At 41.2% G+C, this 13,280-nt stretch overlaps 1 protein-coding gene across 1 annotated transcript in view; it reads right to left on the bottom strand.

Moving 5' to 3' along the window:
• Positions 1 to 383: 383 nt before the first annotated feature.
• LOC140157551 (sacsin-like) overlaps positions 384 to 13,280 on the bottom strand; it is a 38,441-nt gene continuing 25,544 nt past the window's right edge. The window contains 8 exon segments of the mRNA XM_072180782.1: positions 384 to 1,724; positions 1,727 to 2,289; positions 2,291 to 3,366; positions 3,369 to 6,655; positions 6,657 to 9,165; positions 9,168 to 10,686; positions 11,604 to 11,862; positions 12,260 to 12,345. Coding sequence (XP_072036883.1) covers positions 1,002 to 1,724; positions 1,727 to 2,289; positions 2,291 to 3,366; positions 3,369 to 6,655; positions 6,657 to 9,165; positions 9,168 to 10,686; positions 11,604 to 11,862; positions 12,260 to 12,345 — 10,022 coding nt within the window. The 3' untranslated portion in view covers positions 384 to 1,001.

Below are 13,280 nucleotides of genomic sequence, written 5' to 3'. Positions count from 1 at the left end.
AATAGTTTATATGTGTATAATCGTAACTAGCTAACTCGTTTCAGTGCCAAAGACTGCCAACTCTGAGAAAAAGTCATCAAAGTTCGGGAAAATTGGGCGAAATGGAAGAAAAAGATGTAGGCCATCAATGACCGATGATCACGTCACCAGAGAAAATCCTATAGAGTGCTTGCACGGAAGGTCATTAGTTCAAATCATCCTTCAGACACGCTCCAGAAGACATGCAAATACATAGAGTACAATACCAATCACCTATTTAACGCGGGGTATTGATCAAAGTAAATCCTCATGAATAACAATGTCAATTAAATGTCGGTAAAGGGAGTGGACAAAGTGAATGTGTTCGTTGTGGTTCCTTCTTATCTCTTTCTTCCATGGATAGGATTACACAGAAATATTTCTTGCCCAAATTTGACCATTTCTAGGCAAGTTGGCCCTACTTTGTCTGCGTTATATGAAAAAGGACAGTCTTAAGTAAGTATAAGTGCAACGCTTTTGATGTTTTGATGTTTCGGGAGACTGGGAGGGATCAGAATCAAATGATGACGGAGCCTATTCTTGACTGTGTAATATTCCTTCACCACATTGCCGTACGTCTTATACGATGGACAGATAGTATCAGTTTGTGAATGAGGACATCGTATAAGTTCCTTGTACTAATGAAACTCGACTACCTATTCTTTGAATTTTTATACATCTATATACATATTTGAGTAGTTTTTACAATAGATGCAACCCAAAATGTTGTTGCATATTATCATTATGAGTTTGGCAGACAGCCGAATCCAGATTCGTCTATTTGTTAAATTCATTTGAGAACATTTTTTAATGGTGTTCAGCGTGAAAAGTAAGCAAACGAGGGCGGCAAACAGGGTTAGCTAATGGTGCAGTGCAGCACGGTCGATGCTGATCACCATTAAACACTTTCAAACAACTTCTTTGCTCGGCTAATCTTTTAACACATTTTGGCCTTGTTGTTGGGATTTAATATAAATCTAAAATTAATCTGAGTTGCCGAGAATTTCATCTGCAATTTCAAGAATGCTTTCACAAACTTTGAGCGCCTTTGATGTATTAAATGGCAATTCCTCATAGACTGCTCCAGTTGTTTGTGAATATTCTGGATAGCGAGGTCGAATTGCATCACATCCTAGTTGCAGCAGTTGACGGACTGGATCCCTCAACTTCGTGGCATGTTCTGCACCTGATGTATGAGCATTCACATCAGATACTAGCGCGTACAAATTGTGACTCATCGTTTGAGTGCCATGCAGTTGAAAGATGACAGCTTTCAGAGCTTTCTCAGCAGCTTGATGAAGAATGAAAGCTTGCCACGCTAACGACGCTGCGCATTCGCTCTCAAATATCACTTTCACCGTTTTAAAATCTTCCCAAGCTTGCCTTTGCCATAAATTAGCCTTCACTGGGTCAGGTGTAGATATGTCGCTGTATGACAAAGGGATGGCCCTCGACAATTTACTTCGGATTCCAGAATTGATTGAGGCTTCAGCAGTATCAGAGTGTTCTTGATCAACTTCTGCCGGGACTTCTGCAGATCGCCTGAATTTGAACAGCTTGTCTGCACTGACAACAATGGGCTCAAGTCCACCTATGTCTATTTTATACCTCCAATGGAGACCTTTTGATTCGCCAGCATTTTTCTGTCGAAAATACCGCCGATTAAAGAAAAAAGGCCAACGTTTTTCACACCTTTTGATTCTCCAGTCATGTCATCAGCAGGAGGAATACTTTCCAGAATTTTGACATAGATAAAATAGTCATCATCATCATCATCATCATCATCATCATCATCATCATCATCATCATCATCATCATCATCATCATCATCATCACCATTGTCGTCATCATGTGCGGACTTCTGATAAGCTGCCATTTCTCCAACCTGGAACCTATGAGAAATGTCATGTTCAAGAAGGCGGCAAACATCTTCTGGAATGATGGAGCCTGGACTTTTGGTAATTAGATGTCTATATTCTGGAACTTTGTATGCTTCAAGGACTCTCTTTCTTTGGATAGGTGAAGCTATGAGGATGTCCTTCAATATACACACATGGAACTGATCCAGCCCTAACTTGCAAATCCGATCGATGCTCTGAGCCAACGGAAGAAAAAATATCGAACCGCTCTCTGTATCTTCAGAGATATCTGCGTGACCAATGTGAATAACAAAGTCCTGACTATCTACGCCGGATGAAGACAGCAATATATCCCTTGATCGAGATCTGTCACTTATACGCTTTCCGCTACTATCAAAGAATGCTGTCTTCAAAGCTATCAAACTTGCGTAAATCGGCAATTTTCTGTTGCTTTTCTTCGCTTGGATATTTGCTTGTTTGATGGTAGATAATCCTGAGTATAATTATTTGCAAGTCCTCTGAATGCACTAGCTCCTTCATTTGTTGTAGAATTGAGCACTGTGAGCCTCCACTACAAGGAACATTGGTGTCTAATGGTTTCTCTTGTGTCACAAGCTTCTCTGGACGAAGATGTGTTGGCAATAATTCGATCAGCTCTGAATAATTTGTCACATCTATTGGGATGGAATATTCGAAGTCATAAAACATTGCTTTCACAGAGGCAACCAACTCGATATCTTGTTCTTTGCCTAGCGACTCTATCTCATCAAGATCGGTGTAGTGAAGACTCGTAGATTGTCTTAGCTTGTTCTCTGTTGTAGGCAGATAAAGGGTTACGTCATTGCCTAGATCATCTTGATTGTTGTCTCCTTTCTTTGAAAACAAGATGAGCATGTTTCTGACAGCAGCGTATGCACTTCCTTTCTCGCTCTCACTCATGGGTTCATCCCTACATCTATCGTGTATTTCTTCCAACACATTGGCTAATTGTAGAAAGGTGGGTTCCTTCTCCGCGCCAAGGACACACAGGAGGTTGTCAAAACCGCCAAGATGGCGAGGAGAACGGTAGAGGTAAGGTCTCAGATGGTCTTCTGAGGATTTATCTATGTCTTCAGCAAGTTGATTTGCTCTGACAAGCTTGTCCCTTTTATCCCCTACGGTGCATATGGGCGTCTGCTGCAGTTCCTCTTTAATTTGTGTCTCATTACCGTCTAGCTCGTTCTCCAAATACTCCATTATCGTTGGGATTGTTTGAATATGCTCTAGTCTCGCTTGGTCATCCAGTTCGCCATTCTCTTCTAAAGTATTTTGCTCTGCTGCCTTAATTTGTGTACATAATAGCTTCATGTGTTTCATCACGATCTTTAGATCTGGCACTGTCGCTATTCCTAAATGCTTGTGGATGTTGATCTCTCCAATTTTTTTCCAAGATTTCTTTTTGCTATGTAATGGTAATATCTCCTGTGGAACGCCAGGTGAAGCGATCAGAGGGCAACTGTCCACGTTAGATCTTTATAGGCTTCTGGAATAGACTCTCGAAAGCAGATAAAGTCACTTGGTTCTACAGTCGTTGTGATACCATTTTGAGGATCGATTCTTACAGAAGGTACGAACCTGATTTCGGATATGCCCATTAGGGTGTCTTCATCCAGGAGATCTTCATTCTTCTGCAGCTCTTCTATGAGTTTGAATGATACGGTTGTCAAGTCATTAATTTCTTCTGACCCTACATGTATGCATGTATTTGCTTTCTCCTCAATTTTCTTTGCTAACATGATGAGAATGTCTTTACTCATTGAATGCTTCAAACCAATGTCAATCAGGAATTGATTCCATACATCTGCACGGAAATTCTGAGGTAGTAGTTGAATGGGATCCAGTAAAGCTGAGAAAAAATAGTTGTTCGGATCGAAGAAAGAGTTAGCTGACCGCACCTCTCCATTCTGATCTTCGATGAATGCAACTTGGCTAAGATGTTTGTAAATGTGCTCCTTTTCTTCTTCTGAAGATTGTGCAATAATTTCATCTCGTATGAATACTGCATGCCGTAACTTATCATTGAGACAACATCGCTTCATTTCTGGAAGAATGAATTTCATGTAGATACGTGGCAATGTAATTCTTTCTATACCTAATACTTCATACAATTTTTCCAAGTGCTTGTTGTGCTTCAGGAATGTGACACTTGCAGTGGATTCCACCAATTCCAAAGTTGCAGATTGGTGGATGTCTTCTTCTATAGTGTAACAGTCGGTGTGAATGCTCTCTCTTGATCCAGTCTTGACTAGACAGAACAGTGGGAGCTGCTTAATAGTCTGGATTTCATCAGCAGATAACTTTTCATCTCCTTCTTGGAAGTATCGCAGCAGTGTGTCACATTCATCGTCGTTTAGTTTCCCTGGCACGATTGCTTTCCCCTCCTTTTCAATCATGTGTTTGATCAGCTTGAGAATCTCACTACGGCTATTCGGTCCAACCAAATACTTCCGCAGAATAGCTTTGATACTCAAGCTTTTTGAGTGGGCGAGATAGTGCGGGCCCGTTATGCCCTTTTCGTCCACCACCGGGCAATCGAGTTTCTGAAGTATTCCCAGTAGGCTGCCACCACCAATAAAATCATCAGGAAACATGACAGATTTGGACATTCTAAGTGTCACGAGATACCCGGATGTAGTCGGAATTACAGGCCAGTCTGCCAAAGCTTGAAGATCACAAGGGTTGTCTCCAATTTGCGATAGATATAGGTAATTCCAAAGATTTTGTAACCAGTAGGCTTGTGGGAGACTTTCTCTACTTAGTTGCAACCACTGCAGATGATGTGGTGGGTTTTTCCAATTTGGCGGAAAATTCGTATGCATAAATTTCGCCAACTCGTGTATGGTGAACTCTTTTAGTATGCCGGCTTGGTAGAGATCCATTTTACTGCATTCTTTCTTTTCCTCTTCTGTAATCTCTCCTCCTTCGTCTTTACTTTCCTTTGCTTTATCTTTTCTTCCTTCACTTTCCTTTTCTCTCCCATTTCCTATTTCACCTTCTTGCTTTGATGTACCTTTTCCGCCTTCACTTTCTTGCTTACCTTTCTTTCCTGTATCTTTTTCTCCAGCCTTTTCTTTGCTTTCTTTTGCTTTATCTTCTGCTCTTTTAGTTTCTTCCTTTATGTTGATATTGTCCGCCCACTTGTGCAAGAGAGCAACAACATCAGCGTCAAGAAATAGACCGTGAAGGGTTGGCAGAAGTGAGTGATTAAATGATAAGTACTTTGGGTCACGTGTTGAAAACACGTCTAATATACCATGGCCATCCAGTTGGAAAGCTAGTCCTTGTAGGTCCTCAACCTTGCCTATCCCATCGAGACAATATTCCACTACAATTTTGAAAGCATATGCATTCTTGAAGGGCGTATCATCTATTCTGCGCGGTAACCCATGAGTCAGCGTATTTTTGACATATTGTGTACAGCATTGGGGAGAAATGAATTCTGCTTCTACACCAACATCTTCACCTTTGAAAGACTTGCCAATGCTTTCGCTACAGGATATCAAGTTGAACCCGATTTCCCGTAAGAAAATCCTGAAAGCAGACGACACTGTTTTGACACCCTGGCTTGAAAAGGTGTCAAGTTTGGACAAATCATCAAAGAACGCACCACCAGTCGTGTTCGAGGGATCGCCGGTACCTCCTTTTGGACTAAACCATACAACGGTAGATTGGCTTGTTTTACCGTTATAATTCTTGATAACTGGCAGGACTTTCAGATCTTTCATATCTATGTACTTCAAAACCGAAATGCCAACGAGTTTCCAAATATCATGAGGCATAGAGTACGTCGACGTCATGTTTGGAAACAACTTATCATACTTCCGACAACGGAACTGTTGACTGGCTTCATCTAAGCGCATTGACTTGTGTAGAATCCTCCTAGCCGCAACAATGAGGTGTGCATAAGCTGGCCCGATAACGTACATCGCCAGCAACTTATTCCATTTGTGTATCGGATCTTTGTCGCCTTTCTTGAGATGTTGACGTGAATGATCAAGCCGGAATGTACCATTCACATGAACTGGTAGATTTGTATTGATATGTAGCGGCAGGAAACAAAAGGCTTTGCCAGACACGCCACCATGTATACATGCAGCAACTCCTCCTCTAGGCAGATATGTTTTCGTCATAAATTCGCCCGCATCGCAGTCCTCTTGGGTTGCAGCAGCAGACTGATCCAGACCAATAGACTGCGAAATCATCCATGATTCTTTTTTCTTGTTTGAGTCAGTCATGTTGATGGTGTAAACACGATTTATCTCAGGTATTTCTTTGATTGGCACGTTCTTGTACTCTTTCAGATGTGTGCCGAGTTCGTTTCGTTTTGCCTTGTCTTGTGGTGAAATATCAGCCGAAACACGATACCGTAATTTCAGTTTACCGGTCCGTTGATCGATCTCAGAAATGGATATCTTGGCTATGTTGTTCAGAAATAGCAAAGCTTCCTCAGACACCTTCTTAAAATCTGCAAGTAAATCTTTGACTTGGTCAGTGCCGTAACATTTATCTGAAATCTCAGATTCTGTGCCGTGAGGTCGAAGAGGAAATCGAAACATTGTGCCTTTCTCAAGATCAAATTCGTTGAACTCCTGAAGATATCCTTGCGTCATATCGGGATAAGTTTCCAGAAATCGTCGGTTCCTGCTTCGGTCATCGTTGGTGTATAACTTCCCTGGTTTTGCCATTGTAGCACGAGGAACATATTTGACATGCGGGTCAAACACACACAGCTTTTTTCTTATTCTGAGTCAGAAATGTAGGGCAATCTGTGAGCAGATACATGGCATTGAACCCAATACCAAAACGACCAGTTGTTGTCGTATCAGAGATTTTCCCACCAACGCCAACATTTTGGATACCTTTGATGTCCTCTTCTGTGAATGGCTTATCATTGTAGACACATATTGCTGGTAGTGAGTGAATAGGTCTCCAAGACTCTCCTGCTATCTTGGCACCATCATGCTTTCTTGGATCATACACCACATGTATTTCACATGCCCCAGCGTCGTCAGCATTCTGAAGAAGTTCCTTCAGCACATCAGGCTTATGAGAGTATTCTGATAAAATCCCTCGCAAGCGAACAGTCAACTTCTCACGTTGCCCGAATGGGTGTTCAAATCCTTCATCAACTGAACACTGATCATGTTGAATATCTCGGCAGGTTCTGATTCCGAGCAGTCTGGCCTGATGGTTAGTTATACTGTCATATTTGTACATGAATCCCTCGAAACTGTCAGGTGTTGAATCCTCATTCTCATATTCGGTGTCCCCATTGTAGACTAATTTTGCACATGGTCGCAGCACACCACGAACGTCAGGAACGAGCACTTGATCACGTATTGTGGTCAGGTCTTCATAAGAGGTCAGGGCCTTGATAATATCCAGTACAACCGCCATGTCGGTATTACTAAGTGCCATGTCGTTGTGGGACTGTTGTAGATTCTTCAAGATATTTAGGAAGTCTTCTGCAGCAAAAGATTCTTTCACACCTAACTTCATCAGCATGGTCATAACTTGCTTGTGTTCATCATCTTGCAATTGTGGTGGGACCACAAACAAAGGAGCTTTCAGGTTTCCAAGCTGAATGCTGCTGTTAAATGCTATCTTGTCTGGTGTTGTGAAGCCACTTCCATGCCACACCCACGACTTGGCTTGTAACAATTCTCGGAATGTTTCCAGGTGTTGAGTATCATATGAGCACTTGTCAGCCATATACTTGTAGATCTGTTCAACCATCGGCCCCATGCCATGTGTAACGCGTGAACATCTTGACAGATTTATCAAGTGTGTGGCGACATCATTCACTGAACAAGCTGACGTCAAGTTTTGATTCCATCCAAAAAACTTTGAAAAGGCATCATCATGTTCCTTCAAATCAAGAAGTGGAGCTACAGATCCTACAAGTGGTGCTGCCTCAATAAGTTTGACTTGGTTTGGTTTGTGGAGCCTCTGGGACGTGCCATACCAAGGGGCAGAGGCTGGGTACGTTGGCGGACGCGTGTACTCCCCTGACACCCATGCTATGTCGTTGAGACGAGACCCTAGTAACCCGTATCGTCCTCGGAAGCTAAGGACAGACTTAAGAATGTAGGAGTATCGGGAAATATACTTCAGAAACGCTCTGCTCCTTGACTGATCGCCGGTCTTTTCCATTTCCTTAGCTAAGTCAAATAGCTCATCTGCTGTTACTTGTGATTCTGATTTCAGCATTCTCTTTAGCTGGTTTAGTAGCCTTCCGGTAGCGTAGATACCAGTTGGAAAAACTGGAGAATTTTGGAACAACTTCATCAGTAACTTACTGTCAGGCTCAAACAACTCACTGGGACTTGAATATGTCTGACTTGAAGTTAGAAGGAATCTCACGTCTTTAACGTCGTCATCAAATTCAGTATTTGCCAATACCCATGTCATAAGTCTGTCACATTCCTCCTTGCTATAGACAGAATGACCGCCAACATGTGGAAGTACGTGGAATTTCACTAATCTGTACTTGTTTAACGTTTGTATGCCTAACGTTGTACATAATCCAGTAGTCACGTGATCCAATACTACAAATGGTGTCTGGAGTTGTTTTGTTTGGATCGGAATGCCGTAGAGCGCTGACGGAACCGCGTATTTGCATTCTGTGGATGTCACATACCTGCCGTTGGTTGCTTTGAAGATTGGCAATTGACGGATAATTGTTATCCACTTCGAAGGGAAAGACTGGATCTCCGAGGAAAGAAGTGAAGCAAGCTCGTCTTTCAGGTCTGCTGATGCTTGTGTTACCTTGTGCGGCAGGTCTTTTGCTTCCCCAAGATTTTCTAATATGTACATAACACCTTCTCCGTTTCCAGAGCGTATGTATGTTGAGATATCTCCATGCTGAACGGCAAATTCTGGGAGATCTTCCTTGACCACAACAGCTCCAAGGGATTCCAGAAACGAACAGATACTATTCGAAAGCTGTTTACGCGAGTCACTGTATCTAGTGTCCTTGTTGTATATCAATGTGTTTTGACGAAGTCGTGCAAGATGCACCGTATCAGCGGTTTCTTTCAGTTGGATAAGTGGGAGATTGTCGAGATCATCCAGCGATACTGCACTATACCGAAGCCATGTCCAGAGGTTCTTCAGCCAACCCATTCCCAAAGGTTGTGAACGTGATCCGGATCTCCAGATGACAACTCCGGTTCCATTGACCCAGTTGGGAGGCAAGTTGCCTTTAAGTATAGATGGTACATCACTTGTATACAGTTTTTTCAGTTGAGTAGCTGATATGGCGTTAGGGAAGTCAGCTCAACGGGACACTCGCTAGAACAAAATCCTGATTCCATGTTGGGGAAAATGTTGATCGGGATAGCTTTGTCCTGCAGATATATGGGTATTGAGCGTTTGGAGCTGGAGAATGCAGTAAATTGATGATTTTGTAGCGGAAGCAGATGCACACCTTTTAAATCCGAAAACCTCTTGTCTTGTAGGATATACTGAAGTAGAGACATTTTTTCCTCCTTTGACAACCATTTCAGAGGATCATTCCTGACGACTTCCCTGATAAGGGCAGGTGTTACCTTTCTAACGTTGACCCCTCCCCATTCTAAGGCTCGTAGTACATGCACAGGTGCATGTACAACAGGATGTCCTCGCTTCTTGTCATGAGTCAACACCTTCTGAATCAATGGATCTTGGTCCGTGTCAACGTATACTTCAGCTGGAGTTCTCCATGATTTACCACCGGCAGCCTTCGCGTATAAGATTGGCTCTCCACCAAGTTTCTTCACCGCAGATGTGACTGCTGTTTTCCACGCTCCGTCAAGACGGTCCACTTCTGGCCACAATTGGTAGACCATGTCCGATGGTAAATTGTGCCTGATAGCTTCTTTGATTATCTCTGCATAAGCTACGGGTAAATTATCCTCAACAAGCTGCTTGTTCCATATGGCGAGTTTGTCGTGTTCCGAGTCATGATCGGGCCATTTGATGCTTCGTCGGTTTTTGCCAAGTCCAAAGTACCCATGCACATGGACAGGCAAATTCGTTTGTTCGCCTTCAGGAAGAGGCAGGAAGCAGAATGTTCTACCTTCAGTGACATTAGTGGTTTTAGCTGCCACTCCAACCCAAGGCAAATAGTTCACATCCTTGTCCGTCAGCAGCAACTGTAACCCGGTACTTCTTCTTAGAACATTCACGATGATGTAATCAGTACTGGTATTGTCATGCGATTGCGATTGGCCATTTATCTGAACATGACTTCGGCTAGTATCTGCAGTTTCTTTACTGCTGTCTGATCGTAGCATTTCTTTACTCTTCCCGATAAATTCTGATCTTTCTGATCGCAGGGTTGAGCGACTGTTGGAAGATACCTCTATATTAAAGAGTAGCTTGGCATTTGGATTGCCGTCTTTCTTTTCAAACACTGAGACTGACTCGACGCTTTTGAGAAACAGTAGTGAAATCTCGGCATCATTTTGAAAAGACTGGAATAATTCGGCAATTCTAGCGTCGTCATAAAGAACCGAACTAATTCTTGACTCTTCATTTCTGAGGGGAAACCTAAAAATGGTGCCTGGATATTCTCCTGTCTGAAAATTTTTCTCACTGGATCCAAAAAGTTGGTTAAAAAATGGGACAAATTGACCTTTGAACTCGGATTGTAAGAGTTCATTTGAAATACGCCACCATTTCCCTCTCTTATCTACTACTACACCTTCATCTGGATCCAATCTCACGAAATGCGTCTCATGTGGGTCGAAAAATCCAACATTTCTCCCGCTGAGAACACTCGGCATATCTGAAATATCAAACAAGTGAACAGAGAAGGAATAAAATGTTGTTGTTTATACCTCCAAGAATGCAAATACCGTAAGCATGGTAAGCAATAAATGCACTTCATTACGCTGTACCTGATACTGTTTTCGTCAGACATACATACATATCAATTTGTACGCGCTCTTTAGCGAAGTCATAGTTCATAGAATAATCAACCGTATGACAATACAGGCGAAAATAGTAACGTTTTGCACAAAATTTGAAATTTAAAAGAGATTTGGCCATTGTTCATTAAAATGAAGCTAGTATATGGACAATATTAGTGTGCTATTTCATATAATGACATAAAATTTGAAAATGTTGTAAGGAACACTTGAGGTTTTGACTTTTAAAACCTACATCTTTGTTAAAATAGGTCGCTTTCAACAGATTTTTCACATTCGCGTTGCTATAAACATTGAATTGCGTCATCTGTTGACGGATTGAAAAAAGGTGTTTTTAGCTGCAAGTGTTAGCTTTCGTTCGATATAAAAACTTTTCTGATTGAATGAAGGGAACATTCGGGTTTTTGACAAAAACCAATCATAGATGCAGTATTTTACACTAGTCACCAGCAAGATCTCACACAGCTCTTATGATGCTATGCACTCAACCGTGTAGTATAAAAACAGACTGTGTAGAGGTTAGACTCGCTGTGCTTGTGTACTCAGGTGTATCGAGTTGGAAACTGTGCGTAGATGCATTTATAAGAGAATCGATTTGTAGCCAAATCTTTTCATAAGATCTCTAAGCATTATTCCAAACCCGAAAAGAATCCCATTTACGGCGACGTGATTACTGAAATGTGTGTTTCCAACTATTACGTATAATGCCTTTAAGTCGCGTCGTGTATCGGTAAGTGGAAAAGGACTCTGATGAGAACAGTTAAAGCATACATACCCGTAATATGATAGATGGATATGAAACCCAAACCAAACTGTCCGACCTTCGTGGGATCGTCAACTTTTCCACTCTGCTGTGGTTTCTGGATGTTAGCCCAATCTTCATCAGTAAAGGTAGCGTCATTGTATGCATATAGTGCTGGACCATTGAACTTTCTCAAGGAGTCATTACATAGATGATCTGTTGGGTGCTGGGTCTGGTCGTACAGGAAGATAACTTTCCGTGCTCCAGCATCATCGGCATTCTGGAGGAGTTCCTGTTAAAATGTTAAGATTAGAATCCAAAATGACGTAAATTAATTACGCATGTATGCTTCCTTCCTAACCTCATCTCTGGGAAATGTTGTCTGTAGAGCTTCTAGACCGTATCACTTCTGTAACAACATTGAACTCTCTTTAACAACTTACCTCTAGTTGTGATCTTCATTTTTTTTTTTACCTTCCACATCAAGCTAAAGAATCCCGTAATAATGTTGCATTTCAATGAAATTACATTGTACTTTGCGACTACTAGCAATAATTAAGTAATTATTTTATTTCTCTGGTCGATGCACTTCGGCATCAAAATGCACTTTGACCTTTAAAAAACGTTGATAATAATAGCACCAACAAGCGTCCCGTCATGGAAGGTACAATTTCTTTTTAATGGCATACCTTTAGTATCTGTCCTCCCTCTGGATATTCGTCTAATATCTGTTTGATGTACACGCAGATAGGTGGTAGCTCTAATCCAAATTGACCTGGTAATAATAATAATAATAATAATAATAATAATAATAATAATAATAATAATAATAATAATAATAACAATAATAAATAAACTAAAACTATAACTAAAACAACAACTACCACTACTACTGGTACTACTACTACAGCCAATTGCATTTTAAATAATAATAATAATAGTTCTAACCCTAACCCTAAACCCTAACCCTAACTCTAAACCCTAACCCTAAACCCTAACCCTACTTTGTTACTCTTTACCCCATAATTTCCCTCATTCTTCAAGCCCTGTCCTCTTTCGGGGGATAATTTATAGTTTAAGCTTGTTGGATATCAATATTTCGCGGTGTTGCTGAACTTACTCACCCCGTTGTTACACTTTAGCATCGTCGTAGCGATTCAATAGGTGTTTTGGGATTCGCTTCGTAGCGTAGATTAGGTACCTAATTTTCCATAATGAAATATGCGCAGCCTGTTTCTACGCAGCACAGCTAGCTAGCTAGCAAATCAATGATCAGCCTATTTAGGGTTAGGGGTAGGGTTAGGGTTAGGGTTTAGGGTTAGGGTTAGGGTTCATTAATGATCGTAGATTATATATGTATTCATTGGTAACATACTAGTAATAGTATATGTGACCGTCCACGTCGAAACGCTCGTAAAGTCGGCCACTGATCAATTTTGTTTTCTTCCGTGTTTAAAAATAAACGGTTCCAAAAAAAAAAAGAAGCCCCCTAAGAATATTTGGTATAATCCAAAAACGACTTGATAAATTCTTTTGATTTTTTGTTTTAAAGTTTGGAACATAGGCTGATTAGTTATGCATCAAGTGAACGGGGCTTAGTTGTTATCCTTTATCATCTTCACTGAGAAATACAGGTATTTATAAATTTTTCGGCCAAAAAAAAGTTGCACTTTTCTACATAGGCTTTTTATGCACGACTTTTGGTTTCAG

This window comes from Amphiura filiformis, chromosome 7 (genome assembly GCF_039555335.1).
Source record: "Amphiura filiformis chromosome 7, Afil_fr2py, whole genome shotgun sequence".
Taxonomy (NCBI): Eukaryota; Metazoa; Echinodermata; class Ophiuroidea; order Amphilepidida; family Amphiuridae; genus Amphiura; species Amphiura filiformis.
The sequence above is the reverse complement of the archived record's forward strand: the minus strand, read 5'-3'. Positions and strand labels throughout refer to the sequence as shown.